This window comes from Podarcis melisellensis (genome assembly GCF_964234715.1).
Source record: "Podarcis melisellensis genome assembly, chromosome: 9".
Taxonomy (NCBI): domain Eukaryota; kingdom Metazoa; phylum Chordata; class Lepidosauria; order Squamata; family Lacertidae; genus Podarcis; species Podarcis melisellensis.
The window spans coordinates 2,751,149-2,770,495 of record NC_138541.1 but is presented as its reverse complement, the minus strand read 5'-3'; the positions used below and the strand labels follow the sequence as shown (position 1 = coordinate 2,770,495).

At 44.8% G+C, this 19,347-nt stretch overlaps 1 protein-coding gene across 3 annotated transcripts; it reads left to right on the top strand.

Moving 5' to 3' along the window:
- The first annotated feature begins 2,441 nt into the window (after nt 1–2,441).
- LOC309377729 (CD209 antigen-like protein C) lies at nt 2,442–18,303 on the top strand. Of its 3 annotated transcripts, none has more exons than XM_081925437.1 (8): nt 2,442–2,556; nt 4,238–4,314; nt 7,610–7,708; nt 8,123–8,221; nt 11,377–11,463; nt 14,672–14,823; nt 17,095–17,232; nt 17,799–17,928. In XM_081925437.1, the coding sequence occupies exons 2-7, from the start codon at nt 4,281–4,283 to the stop codon at nt 17,206–17,208; spliced, it is 585 nt and encodes a 194-aa protein (XP_081781563.1). In that variant the 5' UTR covers nt 2,442–2,556; nt 4,238–4,280; the 3' UTR covers nt 17,209–17,232; nt 17,799–17,928. The 3 variants fall into 3 exon arrangements, with proteins under 3 accessions (XP_081781563.1, XP_081781561.1, XP_081781562.1); XM_081925435.1 differs by having other exon boundaries at nt 2,447–2,556; nt 17,123–17,232; nt 17,799–18,303; XM_081925436.1 differs by lacking the exons at nt 2,442–2,556; nt 4,238–4,314 and adding an exon at nt 9,358–9,505 and having other exon boundaries at nt 7,691–7,708; nt 17,123–17,232; nt 17,799–18,303.
- The last annotated feature ends 1,044 nt before the right edge of the window (nt 18,304–19,347 follow it).

Below are 19,347 nucleotides of genomic sequence, written 5' to 3'. Positions count from 1 at the left end.
AACACAACACTCTTCTTAGGGATGACTCCCCCTATTGGCAACAGGAAGGGTCTTCGTGGCCTCTCTAGGGGAGGAGTCGCCCCACTTCCCCCAGACCAACCCTGCCTGCAGTCAGAGCAGTGGTGTCTCTCTCCTCTTTATTTCTGAGAGAATTGGTCTTCCTGTGAGTGTGACAGTTTCCATTGTCTTGTTCTATATTACGACTTCCAGACGTCTGTTGGCTCATAACCTGCCAGGCATGGGCCCGCTATCAGTTAGTACTTCACCACACTTCGACCAGTGGGGTCAACAGTGAATCCACAGCTCCAGCAGTCTTCCAGCTGTTCCTGGTTAAGAAAAACCTCTGTCCCACTCAGTTCAGTTCTAAGTATAAAGTGTTTATTGTCTCACAAGACAAAGATAAATGTACTAACTAGTGTAATACAGTTCTTCTGGTCTTAGAAGTAAAGAAACAAATATACAGAGAGATCCACCAGCTCTTTACCATGCTAGCTCACACTAAGCTGTGTAAAACCCACCAAACACAGTTACTCACAGACTCTCGCCCTGTTGCCCCCAGATTACAGAATGCAATGCAGACTTGACTTCTAAACCAGTTTCTGCTCATACGCACATTCCTGAGAAAAAGTGAGGTTGGATAAGTCAGCAAGCCTGACTTTTGGTGGTGTGCTGTTGCTAGGCAACTCTGTGTACCTAGCATCCTATCTCTAAACAAGATATTGAGATCCAAACAAGCAATTTCACTCCTTTTTCCAATTACACCTTCTTTGCTTAACTTCTTTGAATGCCTGGATTAGTCCCATAGTGTTCTCCTGTCCTTAAGAGTTGTTTTGGTCCATCTCCTGTGTCTTCTCCTCTTCCCTTCTGTGGTTTCCAACATTTTGTGCTTTAAAAAATGTAAAAAAAAAAATCCTCTTGTGTATTCCTCCCTATCATCTTGAATATGACTGAGGAGGGGTATGGGGGTATTAGTGTGAGCCCAGCAGGGCTGTGGAGTTCCAGAGAGGCTCACTTAAGTGTGATCAGACCAGGGACTTCCAACTTCTCTCACACAGAGCAGGGACTCATTGTTTTCTATACAAAAAAGTTTCAGAAGGTAGGTAGGAGGCTTCCTCCTCCTGACTCAGAATCAAGTCTGCTTTCACGTCCAGTGGGGGTGAGGCTGTTGGCTTTCACACACCGTTGGAAGGATGTCAGCTCAGACAGGTAGGTGATGGAGACAGTAACACAGCGATATGCTCTAGAGTTTGCATCTCATCCTTGAGGCATTGTTCCCAGGTTCTAGAGAAGCACCAGAATTTTTGGTGGCTATAAATCATCTCCTGGAATTGTGTGTGTGTGTGTGTGTGTGAAGTGAGAGCTGGACCAATAAAGAAGGCTGATCACCGAAGAATGAATTATGGTGCTGGAGGATACTCTTGAGAGTCCCATGGACTGCAAAAAGATCAAACCTCTCCATTCTGAAGGAAATCAGCCCTGAGTGCTCACTGGAAGGACAGATCCTGAAGCTGAGGCTCCAAGACTTTGGCCACCTCATGAGAAGAGAAGACTCCCTGGAAAAGACCCTGATGTTGGGGAAGATGGAGGGCACAAGGAGAAGGGGACGACAGAGGACAAGATGGTTGGACAGTGTTCTCGAAGCTACCAGCATGAGTTTGACCAAACTGCGGGAGGCAGTGGAAGACAGGAGTGCCTGGCGTGCTCTGGTCCGGGGGGTCACGAAGAGTTGGACAAGACTAAACAACAACAAATACACAGACATAAACACATATATATTCTTTGTATAATTAATTTTACAACATACCAAAATTTAAAAAAGAAAAACTTGGAAAGCAAACAATGTGTCATATATATTTTATTTCGGCTCCCCTCCCCACTCTTTCCGCAGTTCCTTGCTTTTATAATATTTTACTACATCATCTATTGGAAAACAGAACCATCAAACCAGTTGGTCCTTAACAGAGGAAATAAGGGGTCTATTCGATATTCAAAATATTCACTCCAGAATGACATCCAAATTATCTTTTTCTGTTAGGCAATATTTTCCCAATCTTCCAGCCCAGCTATAAGGCTTCTAGCAAATATGTAAATTAAGTATTTTCCCAGAAGAAGAAGAAGAAGAAGAGTTTGGATTTGATATCCCGCTTTATCACTACCCTAAGGAGTCTCAAAGCAGCTAACATTCTCCTTTCCCTTCCTCCCCCACAACAAACACTCTTTGAGGTGAATGAGGCTGAGAGACTTCAGAGAAGTGTGACTGGCCCAAGGTCACCCAGCAGCTGCATGTGGAGGAGCGGGGAATCGAACCTGGTTCACCAGATTACGAGTCCACTGCTCTTAACCACTACACCACGCTGGCTCCCGGACTTTCTGCTCTATGTGGAATGCTGATTGGCTGGCTGCCAGTCCCAGTTAGGGAGCAGCAGAAGCTGAATGGGAAGAGTTCTAGAATGTTCTGCATCAAAGTAGGAGGTGGTTGGAGCTGTTGAAGGAAGGGACATCTGTCTGCAGGAAGAAGCTGAGGCCAAGAGAAGATCAGCTGATGGGAGCACCACGGTATCCAAATAGGGGCAGAATTGGGTGGGGGGTGTTATTCATATGAAACTGCCTTATACTTAAGGATGGGTAGATCAGTTTGTTTCTCATCCATGTCACTTTCACATGTGTTTCACACGTGTTTATTCTTAAGTCCATTCCATCCCATTTCTATGCTGAGGTGTGAATTTCAACAAGAAAGAAAATTCGGTAGAAAAATTTGTATTCAAATATGAGTTTTAAACACAAAATAAGTATTTAGATATATATTTTATTTTGGCACACACGTTTCTGAGTGTATTTATCACAAAGTACACAGGTTGTGTGTTTTCTAAAAATGCATTTGTATTTATTTTGAGCCAAGGACTATATCACAAAATTTGGAAAAGTGAAAAACCTAAATGATAATTACATTTCAAGCTGCTTGTTTGCTCAGGAGGTGCAAATTAGGTCAGTCTACTTAAGAAAGCAGACAAAACAAAAATCTCTGTCCCTCTTTTCACTGAGTCAGAGAATTCCCTGTCTTGCCCAGTGCTGCGTCATCTGACACGGTCACCCACACTTCAAAATCTCAGGCATTGCTTTGCTGCTGCTGGAGACCCCAGAGGCTTCCTGCGTGCAAATGCTCTGTCAACTATGCGCCACAAAATGCCAGCCAGCCTTTCATACAAAGCAGGAGGAGCATAACCATGAACGCTATGAGTGCTCCTTAAGTACTCCATTCGTCTTAATGTAGCCTTCATCAACCAGGTCTGTTGCAGGTGGTTTTGGATTACAATTCCCAACAGCCCCAGCCAAAATAGCCATTAGGAGGAGACTCTTGAGAGTCCCATGGACTGCAAGAAGATCAAACCTCTCCATTCTGAAGGAAACCAGCCCTGAGGGCTCACTGGAAGGACAGATCCTGAAGCTGAGACTCCAATACTTTGGCCACCTCATGAGAAGAGAAGACTCCCTGGAAAAGACCCTGATGTTGGGAAAGATGGAGGGCACAAGGAGAAGGGGACGACAGAGGACGAGATGTTTGGATAGTGTTCTCGAAGCTACTAGCATGAGTTTGACCAAACTGTGGGAGGCAGTGGAAGACAGGAGTGCCTGGCATGCTCTGGTCCAGGGGGTCATGAAGAGTCGGACACGACTAAATGACTAAACAACAACAACAGGTTTGTGAAGGATGTCTTAGAGTTACAGTTTAAGCAGTCTACAAACCTATTTATGTATGCTACAACAGCGGCAAGAGTCTTGTTAGCACAAGGATGGAAGAATGAGGAAGTCCCGACGAAAGAACAATGGGAAGAAAAACTGATGAGTTATGCGAAGGTGGCAAAGTTGACATATAAACCGTGTGAGAAGGACAATCGTGATTTCAAGGAAGAATAGGAACTATTTACAAACTATTTAAAAAGACCACAAAATGATTTGGACTCCTTGGCAGGTTTTGAATAAATATCCACAAATTCATTAGAAGAACATATGACAGATAAGGCAATGATATGTACAATTTTATAGCATGCAGAGAATAATATGTATAAACAAATCAGAGAGAGGAGCCGAGGGAAGTCTCTGGAGGGTGGGAGAGGGAGGGAAGGGGGAAATGGGAAAATGTAATTGGATATATTGATTTATAAATTGATTTGCTAAAAGTGATGATAATAATAATAAAAATATTTAAAAAAACAAAGTCCATTATATATTTCCGTAGAGAACAATCCAGGTGGAGAAGCCAGTGAAAATGAGTAGACAAAATGAAGAAGAAAGGCAGTAGTCTCCCATCAGGAGGTAAGTTGTTTCTAATTTTATTTTCAGTTAACAGGAACACAAACCATATTTTTATATTTGGAGCAAGGCCCAGGGGCCTCCATACTGTCCGCTTTCCTTGCTTACTTCTCTTTAACTGGAGAGGGGATGTGAGAGAAACAGCTACTCCCAGTTTGGGCTTCTTTCTCCATTTAAGAATTAGGGGTGGGGAGAAACTCAGCTCAGTTCACATTTAAAGGTGTACTTACCTGATTCTCACTGTCCAGAACAACATGCAAACTGAAACAGAGCCATACTCTGAAACTCACACTTCTCCAAATTTTGCAAGTGTTTGTCCAGCCAAGCAATGTTTATTTAAACACACACACACACTAGCAGTAAGTGTGTATAAAAATGCATGCATTGATAAAAGTAACATACAAAAAAAACCCCATTCCTTTGCAAATGTGTAGATTAGGCAAATTGCAATAAAATATGTGCATATTCAGTGAAATTCGCACTAAAACAATGGTGAATTTTCATTAGAATGTTCACAATCTGGACTGGAAATGTGGAGAACTGAATTAAGGATTGGGAAAAATGAGAAACGGAAGCCAAAATTGACATCTTTGCCCACCCCCAATGAGCAAAAAATCTTACCTGGTCTTCTGCAAGCCCTCTGCTTCCTTTTTCTTTTTCATCCCTGCCCTACTGTCCCTCAGACCTTATGGGGGGCCGGACTATATTTTGGAGGGGGGGAATGAACAAATTTCTATGCCCCACAAAAGATCCATTTTAAATAAAAGGACACATTCTACTCATGTAAAAACATGCTAATTCCTGAACCGTCCACTGGCTGGATTTTGAAGGCGATTGGGCCGAATCCGGCCCCAGGCCTTAGTTTTCCTACCCGTGGCTTACTACTTTGCCTCTAAAAACTCAGAGAAGTAGCCACGTATTGACTTGGCATATAAATGTCAACAAAAATGCCAGAAAAATTTCAGTGGGTAGAAAATTCCAAAAATGGGGCATCATGGCAGAAAAGTTCCATTAGCGAATCACTGGCAAATATCTTAACTTCCAGGCAGGTACATGAAGAGAAAGAAGAACTCCTCCAATTGTTTAAGAAATTCAGTAATTTATACAACTGTAAAATTCAGATGAAAATGTCTAGTTAAATTCAGTGGGACTCTGCCTATCTTTTTCTGAATATAATCCTTTATATTTTGCAATGCTTAGCAAGGTTTTGTTGTTGTGTCTGTACCCTACATGGAGTAAGTTAGGTGTTATTGACTATTGCCTTCTATTGATCATTATGTTTAGTTTATACCGACATTGTTGATTTACAGAGGGAAAGGCTCGGGGGAACAAGAAGACAAGGCTGGCCCACCCAACTCACAAGCTGAGGTGACTGCCTCAGGTGGCAGAATCCATGAAGACAGCAGATCCAGCCTCTAAGGATCCAGCCTGTGTTGTGACCAATAGGTCCTTTTAATCTGTTTAGGTGCTTAGCATAAATGAGACCAGTAGTACACTCTAGGAAAGCACAAGTAGACCTCAGACCACAAACGTTGGATTTTCTCTGTAACATTGCTTTATTGATTAACAAGCATGACAATACAGGGAACATGCACACAATCACACACACATCCATACATCTCCCATACTCACCACTCTACACTGGATTGATCAGACCCAGTAAGAGACACGGGTGACCAAACGACAGCTGTCAATATCTGGCACACAACTCAGGCTGTAAGGCTTTGCCATTTACACAGCTTGGTCTTCCCTTACACAACTCCTTTGTTCTGGTCCCGGGGGGGGGCTTACCGTGTGGCGTGGTCTAAGTCTGGTCCTAGGTCGAGGGTAAGGAGGCTGTCCGTCAGGGGCAAAGTGAGGTCCAAAGCGAGGAGTCAGGAACTCAGGAGAGCAGGTCAGGGTGCTGGCAGGAACAGGTTACCAACGATGTTGCTCCCGCAACCTGGGACTGGGCTGACTGGCTTTTATCTCCTCTGAGGCATAGGGCGGCCCCGGTCCACAGGTGACTCGCCTCCCCTGGCCTGGAGGCGAGCACTCCTCCTGAGAGAACTTAGTTCCCTCCGCCTCTCTGCCCTGAGCCTCTGAAGCTCAGGAGAGGCTGGAGGGTTACTGGACCCAGAGGCAACCTCAGCTTCCCCTGAAGGGGCTGAGAGTGGAGCACCTGCAGGCAATGGGTCCTCAATCACCTCCGGAGCCAGAGCAGATTTAGCTGGTGTCTGCTCCTGAAGTTCAAACCTCTGCCCCGGCTCAGCCAGCCCTGGAGGCGGGGACTCCTGTGCAGGCTGGGATTCCTCAGGTTCAACCTCTGAATCAGATTCCCAAGCCATCACATCCTTACTCCTTGTTCTTGGCATGTTTTTGGCATCTCACATCCTTGTCCTTAGCATCATCTTACAACTCTTATCTTATCTGAACGTTGTGTCAAGTTGTACAGCCCACCTCCAAGCCTCCTTGTGCGTACCGTTCTCGGCACACACTGTTTTTGCCAAAAGATTATGGTGTTTTCCACATTCCATTAGCTCTTATACTACACAGTTTGTGATCAGTTCAAAGGCATTGCATCCATTTTGTGATGTTCTTCAGCCATCTTTTCGGTCCATGCAAACTATACCATTCACTACACCTGCTGGTGCTGTACTCGCAGCAATGGTGGCAGGGTGTATTGAAGGATCTCAACCATAACCTGTTGAAGGATCTCAACCATAACCTGTTGAATATTGCAGAGCATATGCAGACTGTCCAGAAGCAGTCGGTTGCTAGCTGGCAGGATGAAGCAGGAACAAGACGCTGCTACTACTGGTTACTTATAGGTTTATTATTTACAGCAGACTCACAAATTACTATATACAGGATACAGACACGGATCTTAACTCTCTCTGAACAAACTCCAACTAACTCTCAGGGCAACACTGACCAACTAACCAACAGGAAGGTCATGTGTCATCATGCCTATGTGAGTGACCTCGTCCAATAGCAGAGTTGTATCCAAGGTCCCATATCTCTAGGCAGAATAACTCCCTCTTCTCAGTCTTCTTGGCCTTCGGCCAACTCCTTAATTGCTTCTGTGGGGAGCTGCATCAGATAGACGTAGCCAAAAATCCCAACAAGCCCATAGTTATCAAGTTATCAAGCTTTCAGTCCACTGCAGGTTTATTGAGCAGCAGCTTTCAAAGCTTTTGTGCTTTAGGTGCTGCTGACTACAGCCAGAATATATGAACAAGCTTGTCCACTGGGATGATGCCAGGATGCTTTCTATGGGTGCTCCAAGGACAATTTTCGTTCCTTTTTTTCCTTCCAGAGACACTGCCTGTTGAGGAGGAATCTTACTATGGTGAATGGGCTGTTGGGTTCCTGTGTGTCCTCATGCTTTCTATCTCAACTGTGCTGCTTGTTCTGTGTAAGTTCCTACTCTTCTAGCAAAGAAAGCCCACCAGATGTGATAAGGATAGCCTTCCTTCAATATGAAGAACCCTTTCAAAAAGAGGGGAGGCACAACCTGACCTCCATTAAGTCCTTGTACTCCCCATTGATTTGATTCAATCTATGTGGGGAAACCCCCCCCAGCTAAGCTCTGCACCAAGAGGTAGCTGATGCCCCAAGTATAGATTGCCACGTTCCACATGCGCTCCAGTGCACTGTCTCCTTTCGTATGGCATCGCCTGTTCCAGGACTGAGCAATGGCATTAAAAATTGAGTCCTTGTGACCTTTGCAGAAGGAGGCAGGTGTGTGCTATGCTCAGAATGACCATCTCACTAGGTATAAGCATGTTGTGTCTAAACAGCACTCCTTTTCTACCTTCCTTGGTATTAGATTATTTCGAATCACAAGAGGTAGCAGAAAAGATCAATGCTATGCAGAGGATTCGGGAATTCATGGTCAGTCGAAATCAGTCCTTTGAACACATGAATGGTAAGTAATGAGTTGCAGTGTTGATGCTCAAGTCCTTTCCCTCTCTCCCACGCTGGGTCATCATCCCACATCTAAAGCAGGGCTTATAGTCATGTAAAGAGGGAGTGTTTTGTTGCCCACCTGTCTTCCAGTGCCTCTTCTCTGAGAATACCCTTCTATTCCATTCACAATATCCAGCAGTTGTGTAACCCCATATGGAACCCAAGATTCCCCCTTCAGTTTTGGAGGGCAGTTAGGAGCAGGCCATTTTCCTCACTTGCTCCAGAGGCAAGGCTATCAAATGACTTTGGGCTCAGTACATTTAAATGCCAGTCTATAGTTAGAGGCCAATTCATTCCATTTCCTCTGCAAAACCCTCCCATTAACCTATATATACAAACGAACAACAGAAATGTAAATGGCAGCCAAACTCTGCATTGCCAGCCAGAGACAGCAAAGGTTAACATCAGACTTTCTTCCTCTTGTTATTGGAGCTGTCCAAGGGCCTACAACTCCACCCAGACAGAATGTAACTTGTGAGGCTCTGTCTGTTGTCTGAATTGGACAGCTCTCCAGGGCGGGTGTACAGTCATACCTCGGATTACAGACACTTCAGGTTGCGTGTTTTCAGGTTGCACACCGCGCTAAACCCGGAAGTACTGTAACAGGTTACTTCCGGGTTTCGGCACTCGCACATGGACAGAAGCACTAAATCGTGCTTTGCACATGCACAGAAGTGCCAAATTGCGACACCCGTGCATGCACAGACGTGGCGCTGCGGGTTGCGAACGTGCCTCCTGCATGGATCACGTTCGCAACCCGAGCGTCCACTGTACAGTGTACTGCTTTGCCATTTTTTAAAACATGCTGTTCCTAGATTACTCCAAGCCGGGAAGACTGGGTTTCCCATGGATGTTAATTCTCTTCAGTAGATGAATCACCCAAGAATTGTCTCCCTGCCACAGTACAAGAGGTTAGGGTTAGGGTTGACTTCAGGAGCCAATTATTAGGATAGATTAAGGTCGGGGGGGTGACCTTCTGTCTAACCTTTTTCAGGCAGGGGTTAGTTATATGCCCACTTATTTGTGTTTACGGGAACAGAAGGTAATGGTTTCTTGAACTACAAGAAATATTCCATAATGCCTTTTTTCATTCAGCTGCATTGTGTCCTGAAACCAGGGGAGAGTTCTCCTACTGGCTCGGACCAAGCCCAAAGTCATTTGCATAGCCCTGCTTCTGAGGCAAGTGGGAAGAGCAAGCCATTCCTGGGTAACTTCCATCTATTGAAGAGAAAGGAAATTCGCAGTAAGTCCAACATACCTTTTTGCCAAAGAATCTGATAAAGTCTAGTCCTGAGGAATTGCAGCAGAAGTTCACTAGCTGATTCCCCTTTCTTTGGTCCAAACTTCTCACACAGAGCATTGCAATGTGCTCTATGTGAGGCTGCCCTTGGAAGAAACAGGTCCAAAATGTACTGGGTAGGGTTCATCTTAGATCTTATATAGCCCATTTTTAATTATTGCTGGCTTTTAGAAAGGGGGCATGAAGGGAAGTGTGTGTTTGTATAAGGAAGGGCTAGAATTTCTACTAGAGATAATGGACGCAGGTATAGCAAGAGGAGATCAGAAAATATTCCTCTATGCCACAGGAGCAGCAAGGATCCTAATTGCTAAAAACTGGAAAAAATAAATTGTGCCAACAAAAATGGAAGACAAACTGTTAGAGTATATTGAACTGGCTAGATTAACAGAAGCAATTAGAGACCAAACTAGGCAAGAATTTCAAAAAGCACGGGGGAAATGCAGAGAAAACTTCACAAAACAGTGCCCTAAAATTCATACCTGGACTTGTTTCGATTAATGTCTGCAGGAGACTTTGTGGATATTTAAGTTATAATTAGAAAAATCTTAATAATTATTCATAAAGGAAACAGCTTATAAGAAGTAAATAAGAATGCCAGAAACAGTATAAAGGAAGTCTTTTATTTGGTTGTTTGTATTGTTGTATATTATGTTTGTTGTTTGTTATGCTTGTGTCTGATGGGGGTGGATTTCTGTGTTGGGGGGGTTGTGTTATGTTGTGAATAAAATTTCCGATAAAAATTTATTTTTTAAAAATAGAATTGCTAATAATAAGAAGAAGAAAGTTTGGATTTGATAACAATAAACAGTTTAAACTTCAATTCAGTGATGCATTTATTTATACTTTTTCTCTCTTACTTGGGAGGAAAATCCCATTGCATCTGGAAGATCTATAGCAGGGGTTGTCGACCTGGTCCCTACCGCCCCACTAGTGAGTGGGTGTTTCAGGATTCTAGGTGGGTGGTAGGGGGTTCTATGGCACAAGCTGAATCCTCCTTCAATCAAGCACTGGCGGGTGGTAAGGAAATTTGACCATCAAGAAAGATGCATTAGTGGGTGGTAGGTATAAAAAGGTTGACTACCCCTGATCTATAGGATCATAGTTGTAGTCACTGCAAGGTGATCTCTAGGGTTTGGGGGCAGAGTTGGAGGGGTGAGAGCTTCACCAAGTAGAGTTCAGGTGGGGGACTAGGAATAGATATACCGGTAACTAACATGTATGTGCCATGTCCACAAGAGCCATTTCCCACACACAACCTTGGGGGTTGAGACAAAGGGATACTGATATAATGGCATAGTCTAACCAGGATCCCTCCCTCTTGGTGATCCCTGCTGCAGAGAATCAGGACTGCTCCCCTCAGCATAACCCTGGGATCTGCTTCTTGTCTTATGCCAGAGTGCAACAGAATGTAACACAACTACCGTAATTTTCTGATCCTAAGGTGATATTATTTCCATAGAAATAATTGGCTAAAACTGTGTGTCTTCATATACATGGAAAGCTGAGGAGTGATGAGGCAAGGCCTGTTGATGATTGTCTGCGGCTGCAGCAATTGGGCATTTGATTTGTGGCGTGCGTGCCATCTGCTGTGGTTTCGTTGAGTGTGCAGGTGGGCATCCCACCCCCAAAAAAACTCAACAACTCTGGGCAGTCTCCCCCTCCAAAATTTTATTTTTTGTCCTCCAAAATATGGGTCATCTTATACATGGGGGTGCGTTATACCCAGAAAAATACAGTACTTTACGTGTGTGTGTGTGTGTGTGTGTGTGTGTGTGTGTGTGTTTGAGATCTCCCTGACTTGATCCACTCTTTAGATTCGGCAATACTCAATGAAGCTCAGAAGTTACTGCTGGAAGTGGTCAAGATAGATTCTAAAATTTTTGAATTACAACTATCAATTGGTAAGTTACTCCATGCGACTGTGATGCAAACAAATCAGAGCACAAGGAGAACCTCGCCCAGCTGAATCTGTACCTCCTGAAAGTCCCAGAGCCTCTCAACATGGTGGTGGCCCCTCTTTGCATCTGGCCACTCTTGAGCCTCTACCATGTCCCTTCCCATCTAGTCCAAGACACATGGAGCAAAACTCCCATTAGCCTCAGCCAGCACAGGAGCTTACCAGGCTGGGAAAGGGTGCCCTATTCAATAAATAAATAAATTTTATTTATATCCTGCCCCTCCCCCCCCCGGGCCAAAGCCGGGCTCAGAGTGGCTAACATCATACAAGTAAGACAACGCCTAAAAACAAGCAATCAATAAATTAAGATACCAGTACACCCCACAATTAATTCAAATGAATTAAAATTAAAACTGGACAAGTGGCAATCTTCAAGTTAAAACTGAAGGTGGTTACCAACTGTTTCCACTGATATTATAAGTACCTGTGAGCGGGCTGGGAACCTCCTTTGTGCTTGTTCTTATACAAGGAGAAAATGAGTCAGACTGAACACTGACCAAAGGCCTGGCGGAACAGCTCCGTCTTGCAGGCCCTGCAAAAAGATGTCAAGGCCAGTCTGATCTCTCTGGGGCCCAGAATCTTTAAGATGTTGTTATTTGCAGACCGTAAGGTCCTCTGTGGGGCATACCAGGAGAGGCGATCCCATAGATACGAGGGTCCTAGGCCATATAGGGCTTTAAAGGTTAAAACCAGCACCTTAAACTTGATCCTGTATTCCACCGGGAGCCAGTGCAGCTGGTATAGCACTGGGTGAATGTGATCCTGTGGCAAGGACCCCGTAAGGAGTCTCGCCATGGCATTCTGCACCCGCTGGAGTTTCTGGGTCATTTTCAAGGGCAGCCCCACGTAGAATGAGTTACAATAATCAAGCCTGGAGATGACCACTGCATGGATCACAGTGGCTAGGTCAGGGCGAGAGAGGTAAGGGACCAACTGCTTAGCTTGGCGGAGATGAAAAAACGGCACCTTTGTAATAGCTGTAACCAGCGCCTCCATAGAAAGGGAGGCGTCAAAGATTACACCCAAACTCCTGAGGGAAGGCGCCGGCACTAATTGTGCCCCCACAAGGGGTGGGATTTGGCCCCCCAACCCCATATCATCTCGACCCAGCCAAAGGTCCTCTGTCTTCGAAGGATTTAACTTCAACTGGCTCCCACGTAGCCATCCCGTCACAGCTTCCAAACTAAAAAGTTACACTGGGCAAGAGCTAGCGGATGCAATAGAGGCTGAGAAATAAGACTTCTTCGCAGCCTTCACTGCCATCTCAGAGGTTTTCATAAACACCCTATAAGATGTTCTTGTGGCTCCATCGGAGGCAGCCTGCCATACTCGCTCTAGCCATCTGAGGTCCTGCTGTAGCACACTGCTTGTGGTTAACGCTTAGCTGGAATGAAATATTCAACGCAGCAATAGAGAAATTAAAATAATAATTTATTTGTCAGACAAAAAAATGATAGGCACAGTGGTATATGGTTACCAAAGCTCTGCCCCCTCCAGCCCTGATGGTCAGCACTTATATTTCCTCAGCCCAGCCCCCTTGCTCCTCCTTTGGCTGCCTCTGTCCAATCAGCCTGGTTGAAATTCCTATTGGCTGTTTGCTAGAACCAATCATAAAAGATACACCCATTTCCTATTACCTTTTATGGGAGACAAAGAGCTATATTTCCTTCTATCTATAAATGGCAAACAAGTAGCCATATATCTTACATTTGCCTCAGCAAGGCACCTTAATTACCAGATCACCTTTTGCCCTTGTTGCCCCTCCATTCCAAAATAGATGGCTAAAACAGATGCTCATTCTGTCTTACATTTTGTCTTAAACAGAGATCTTGGGTTCACATTCTCACACACCATCAATGAAATAAGAATCTAATATAAGAATCTAACATTTCTTACTTTCTAAATCCTTTGCATAATTATATTTAAGCCAACAAATCTCATACATTAACATGATAGCTTTTTAGAAGAAAAGACATTTTCAAAGTAAAACTTCTTCAATTTACACCCCCTTTCCTGGCCAGCTGCTTTTCCCATTAGCTCTTGCCCTTTAACCTTATGAAAATGTGGCTAAAGTCTCTAATGGGAGGCACATGGTATTATTTTCTGTTAAACAATAAATCCTACTATTTACTAACTCTTAATTAGTGTTTTTGCAGCTTGATTGTATTCTGTAATATGTGGGGTCAGTGTAACCTTTTTGCTCCCAGCCTATAATTCCCTTTTACAACTTTGAGAATTTTGGCTCCTGCTATAAATCAGGGGTGCCCTTGTCCAGGAGGATAAACATCTGCCAAAGTCCTTAGCCAGCTGGTTTTCTGCCTGGCATAAAACATTTGCAAATCTTTAAGCTCATTTTAAAATACAGGCCTTGATCAGATGCCTCATCGCTTCATTTTCCAAAGCTCCTCGGTAAACCGGGGAGCCCTGTTTCTGCAGGGTCTCAGAGGACGCCTAGGTGCGATCTCATCAATGGCCACCAAGCTCAGTCAATGAGTCGCCAGGGGGAGCAGGGTCCTGCAAGCCCTGACAGAATCCATCAGGGTCCATCAGCCTCCGCGGGTGAGCCCAAATAGTCTCACCACCTAAGGAGGGTGGGGGCGGGAAGTCATTCCTGGCTTTCAGGGCGTAGTGGCACCTCCATCGAGGGGGACATGATCACATCTACGCCTGCACCAAAGATCAAATCCAGCTTGAGGCCTGCTTGATGTGTGGGGCCCGAAACAAACTGGGAGAGCCCTAGAACCTCAAGCTGGTTGTGAAATTCAAAGATGATAATGTTGCTCCTCTTCCTCACCAGCTCTAACAACTGGTGCAGGATAGGAGCCAACTTCCGGGGGCTAAGGTCCCTTTGCCCCCTCCCAACTGTGTCTGTTACAGCATTTCCTAATTAGAGGTAAACAATAAATCTATAATGTTTTGACCAGGTTTGATTCCCTGTTTTGAGACATCACAAATGTTCTTGGGAACGTACTGGAATGTTGCAGGGTTGGATTATGTCAAAACTCTGTCTTGTATCATATTGGCACTTAATGAAATACATGTACTTCTGAGATGCATATTAAAATCTGCAGAGATCTAAAAGCTGGTTCCTAATGTCCGCCCTTCTTGTTCTCGGTGGGTTCCTTTTATGATCCGGCCACGTTGACTCAAAGACGCCTTCATTGAAAGGATATCCACTGGATGGAAGCAACATGATGGCCACCTCTATTACCTCGACGCTTTTGAAACGGCATTTTTTTATGCCCGAAGGGCATGTAAAAACAGAAATGCTACTTTGACTCCCATCACCACTGCTAGCGAGGAGGTAAGCCGAACAATGGGATGCTAGAAGGCAAATGCATTCATAACACAACCTGATTTTACAACCTGACCCTTTGAGTGAAGTGGGGGGCCCAAAACACCCTTCCATGTCGCTGAGGAGGACCATAGAGGGGGGACCAACTGGACAAACAGATAAGCACAGTGTGTAGGGGCACCCTCTGAATGGTACTATTTGACAGAAGCCAAGCACATTTATGTTTTGTGCTTCCTTACGGGGTCTTCGCTGCTAGACCACATTCACCCGGTGCTATACCAGCTGCACTGGCTCCCGGTGGAGTACAGGATCAGGTTTAAGGTGCTGGTTTTAACCTTTAAAGCCCTATACGGCCTAGGACCCTCGTACCTACGGGACCGCCTCTCCTGGTATGCCCCACAGAGAAACTTACGGTCTTCAAATAAAAACATCTTGAAGGTCCCAGGCCACAGAGAAGTTAGGCTGGCCTCAACTAGAGCCAGGGCTTTTTCGGCTGTGGCTCCGATCTGGTGGAACGCTCTGTCACTAGAGACTAGGGCCCTGCGGGACTTGACATCTTTCCGCAGGGCCTGCAAGACAGAGCTGTTCCACCAGGCCTTTGGCCAAGGCACAGCCTGACTCCCTCCCTCGGCAATCTTCGTGGAGCTCTGGCCCAATGGTTGCCAGTGGCTTGATTTGAATCAATTTTACAATGAATGATTTTAGAGTGTTGTTTGTACTGTACATTTGTACTGTTTTATTTTTGTTAGCCGCCCTGAGCCCGGCTTTGGCTGGGGAGGGCAGGATATAAATAAAATTTTATTATTATTATTATTATTATTATTATTATTATTATTATTATTATTATTCTGAATGCTTTTATGATGCCTTAGCGTGGTGGTGCTTTACTTCAAAGGCACCTTGTTTTGTTTTGTTTTAATCTTTCATATTTGATTTTACAGATATAAATTTATAACAAAACCAAATACATATCCATATAGAGATTTCTCTGAATCTCGAGACTTCCCCCATCCCCTCCATGGGTCTTATTGTGAACGTTTTCAACTGCATATTATTTCCTAGTCTATATTTTATATCTATCCATATTGTCCATAGTATTTGTTACACTGCAAGCGAGATTAAAATCCTGCTAATGTTTTCATCTGCTTGCAGGGTCTCCTAAATAAATTCTAAATTTTCCCCATTCTTTCTTGAAGTTTTTCTCTTCTTAGTTCCTTAGTTTCCGGTCAGTTTTGCCATTTCAGCGTAGTCTTGGTTTGCTATTCTTCTCTGATAGAGACTCTTTCTTCCTTCCATCTCTGGGCTAGTAGCATCCATGCTGCTGTTGTCGCATACATGAAAAGTCTTTTCTGTTCTTTTGGGATGTTGGTACCTACAATTCCTAATAAGAAGGCTTCTGGGTTGTTGTTTTTTACAAAAGTTATTTTAAACTTTTTTTCCCCAGTTCATTGTATATCATTTCCCAGAAAGCCTTTATTGCCTGACTTCAGGCATGTCCAACAGGTAGATCATGATCACTGGATGTCTGCAGTAGATCACTGGTAGATCATTGGCTCTCCCCCCCCCCAAAGAAGCTGAACAACTGTGGCTCCCCTTAAAAAAGCTCAATCTCCTCCTTGAAAAAACTCAACAACTTTGACCTGAACCCCCCAAAAAGGGGGTAGATCACTGCCAGTTCTTAACTCTGTGAGTAGATTGCAGTCTCTTGGGAATTGGCCACCCTTGCCTCACTTGAAAGCCACCTTCCATGTGGAGATGCGCCACTCAAGACACACAGCCTCTTCCCTGCAACCTGAAGTGGTACAATCTGGGAAATGCTCCCTGTCACACGTCAGCATGGATGGTTGGTTTCTCAGAAAGATGCTGAAGTAGAATAACCAATGTGGTGCTTCTGCCCCAGCAAATCCGCTCCACTTCCCTGTGGGGAGGAGTTGCAGTGGACCTCGCAGCCACCCACTCTCCTCTGGGGGCAGGGAACGAAGTCCCGCGTTGCCCAGGGGATCCTGGTCATGTCATTGACCACCAGCTAATCCAGCAGCTGGTGGGGGCGTGGCTGGGAACATTTAAAACCAGGCGCAAGCCAGTGGGCTTCCTCTTGGCTCGTTTCTTCAAACACCCTCCCTCCCTAGTTTTACAGGTTTTTCTTCAGTGGCCTTGCTATGGACCTAGGTTGGTCACCGTTGAATGGCTGTGTTTTGGTTGATGTGTTGTATCAGAAACTGCGAATCAGATTGATTTGCCTTTAAATGTGAACTCAGTTGAATTTCCCCCTTATTCCAGGTGAAGACACTCTATTTCTGTCTTGCAGACTTTTGTGGAATCACTGTCCAAGGCATCCAAACAAAGTGTATGGATTGGACTCATAAAAGATGGCAAAAGCTGGAAGTGGATTGATGGTAAGACGCCATTCCAAACCAGGTGGGTCCATGAGAAAGCTTCTCTGCAGCCTTTTATTGTATAGACTTTCTCAAAAATAATGTTAATAAGAGCTCTTCCAGGCTGTCACTATTTTCGGGTGGCATTCAATTGACAAATTCAGGTTGTGCAATTCAACCTGTTTCTCCTCGAAATGGACTTCTGTGATAAGGAAAGTGTTTGATAACGCTTGCTTGCGGTAACATAGAATCATAGAATTGTAGAGATGGAAGGGACCCTGAGGGTCATCTAGTCCAACCCCCTAACATCCCTGACAGGTGGCCATCCAGCCTCTGCTTAAGCCCTCCAAGGAAGTTGACAATCTCCCAAGGGAGACTGTTCCATTGTTGAACAGCTCTTACTTTCAGAAAGTTCTTCCTGATTCTGAGCTGCAATCTCTTGTAACTTGATTCCATTGGTTCAAATTCAAATTCTCAAACCATCTACTTAGTGTGAGATGTCTGCTTCTACTTAAGTGCTAAGAGTCTGCACACTGAACAGAGCTTTTTTTTTCCATAGCAAAAGTAGAGCGCCATTCTGGATTGATTTTTATTGCCTCTTCTTTTCAGCTTTTGGGAGCCAGGTCAGCCAGACTCGTGGGGTCCCTTAAGGGAAGATTGTGTTGAAATTCGAAGGAATTGTGCAACCCCAGGAAACTGTTGGAACAATGTTAGCTGTGATGAGAGAAAAGCTGCAGTTTGCAGGGTGAGTCCAGATGAAAGGTGGATGACGTAAGTCTTGAGTGCTGCTCTCCCTGATCTACAGGCAAAAGAAAAAAAAATGGACAGGGCGCCATTTCACTGCAAAAGTCAGCTTACCACCTTATGAAAACGGTGCGTGAAAAAACTCCACTCCTAGTTAACCCTGCTTCCTCAAGGCCGGAAAAATAGAACTTATTTTGAATCCCACAGAGATGGACACCAAAAAATAATGCATGAATTACTTCAGTCATATCCCACTCTCCATGGCAACAAATCAGCGCAGAGTGAGTATTCATGAACATTCCCCTTCCCTGGATTTTAGCTTTTCCTTCAGATCTGGAGAATCCATGCATTAAAAGTTGTGAAAAAGCAATGATTTGTTGTTGGCATTGATTATGCCAGCCCTACGGGGGCTGAACAAAATACAGTGGTACCTCAGGTTACATACGCTTCAGGTTACATACGCTTCAGGTTACAGACTCCGCTAACCCAGAAATAATACCTCGGGTTAAGAACTTTGCTTCAGGATGAGAAAGAAATCGTGTGGCGGCAGCGGGAGGCCCCATTAGCTAAAGTGGTACTTCATCTTAAGAATAGTTTCAGGTTAAGAACGGACCTCGGGAACGAATTAAGTACTTAACCCGAGGTACCACTGTATCCCACAGTTGCTATAGGTCCTGATTGTGGGGCCAAGTACTGAAGTGAAGGGAACTACATCAGCCAAGGAGGTTTAAGAAGGAATGAGGGCAGAGCTAGGCTGCTCTTCCAAATATCCAAGACAGGGCATAGGTCTGAGGCCATAGGTTGCCTAGAGAGCTAGCTAGCAGGGAGTGTTCTTGTGTATTACTTGCACATTAGGATCTGATGTAGCCGAGTGCTTCACCAATAACGAATTAAAGAACCAGTCGCTTGTCCTCGTTCATTCGGGTGTGTTTGGGACAGGCAGTGTCAGGGCTTGGGCCTGGCGTAGGTCAGCAACAAAAAGCAATAAATCACCCAAGGCCGATGAAGTTAAATCTTTATTCAAAGAAACAAACCACAGCTCAGGCTCAGTGGTTTCAGCAACTGAAGGTCCACAACTTCCCACCCCTCTAGGGCTCCTCCTCTCCTGGGTTTTCCCCACGCAGTCTCAAACTGCATCTGCGCACAACTAATCTCCATTCTGCTCTTTTCATATTTCTCTGCACATTCTCATAGGCCAGGAGGGAGGGTAGCTGGTCGCAGCAGGAGGCAGAGACTCCCTGGATTCTTCAGCAGCATCTTGGCCACCCTCCTCTTCAGCCTCTGCTTCAGCCTCAGAGTCTGGATTGCAGTCTGCCGCCACCTCTTCCTGCTCACTAAACTCTGTTGCCCTTCCAGCTTCCGATGCTTCCTCTCCCCAGTCTTCTCCCTCTGACCACTCATCGTCAACCCAACA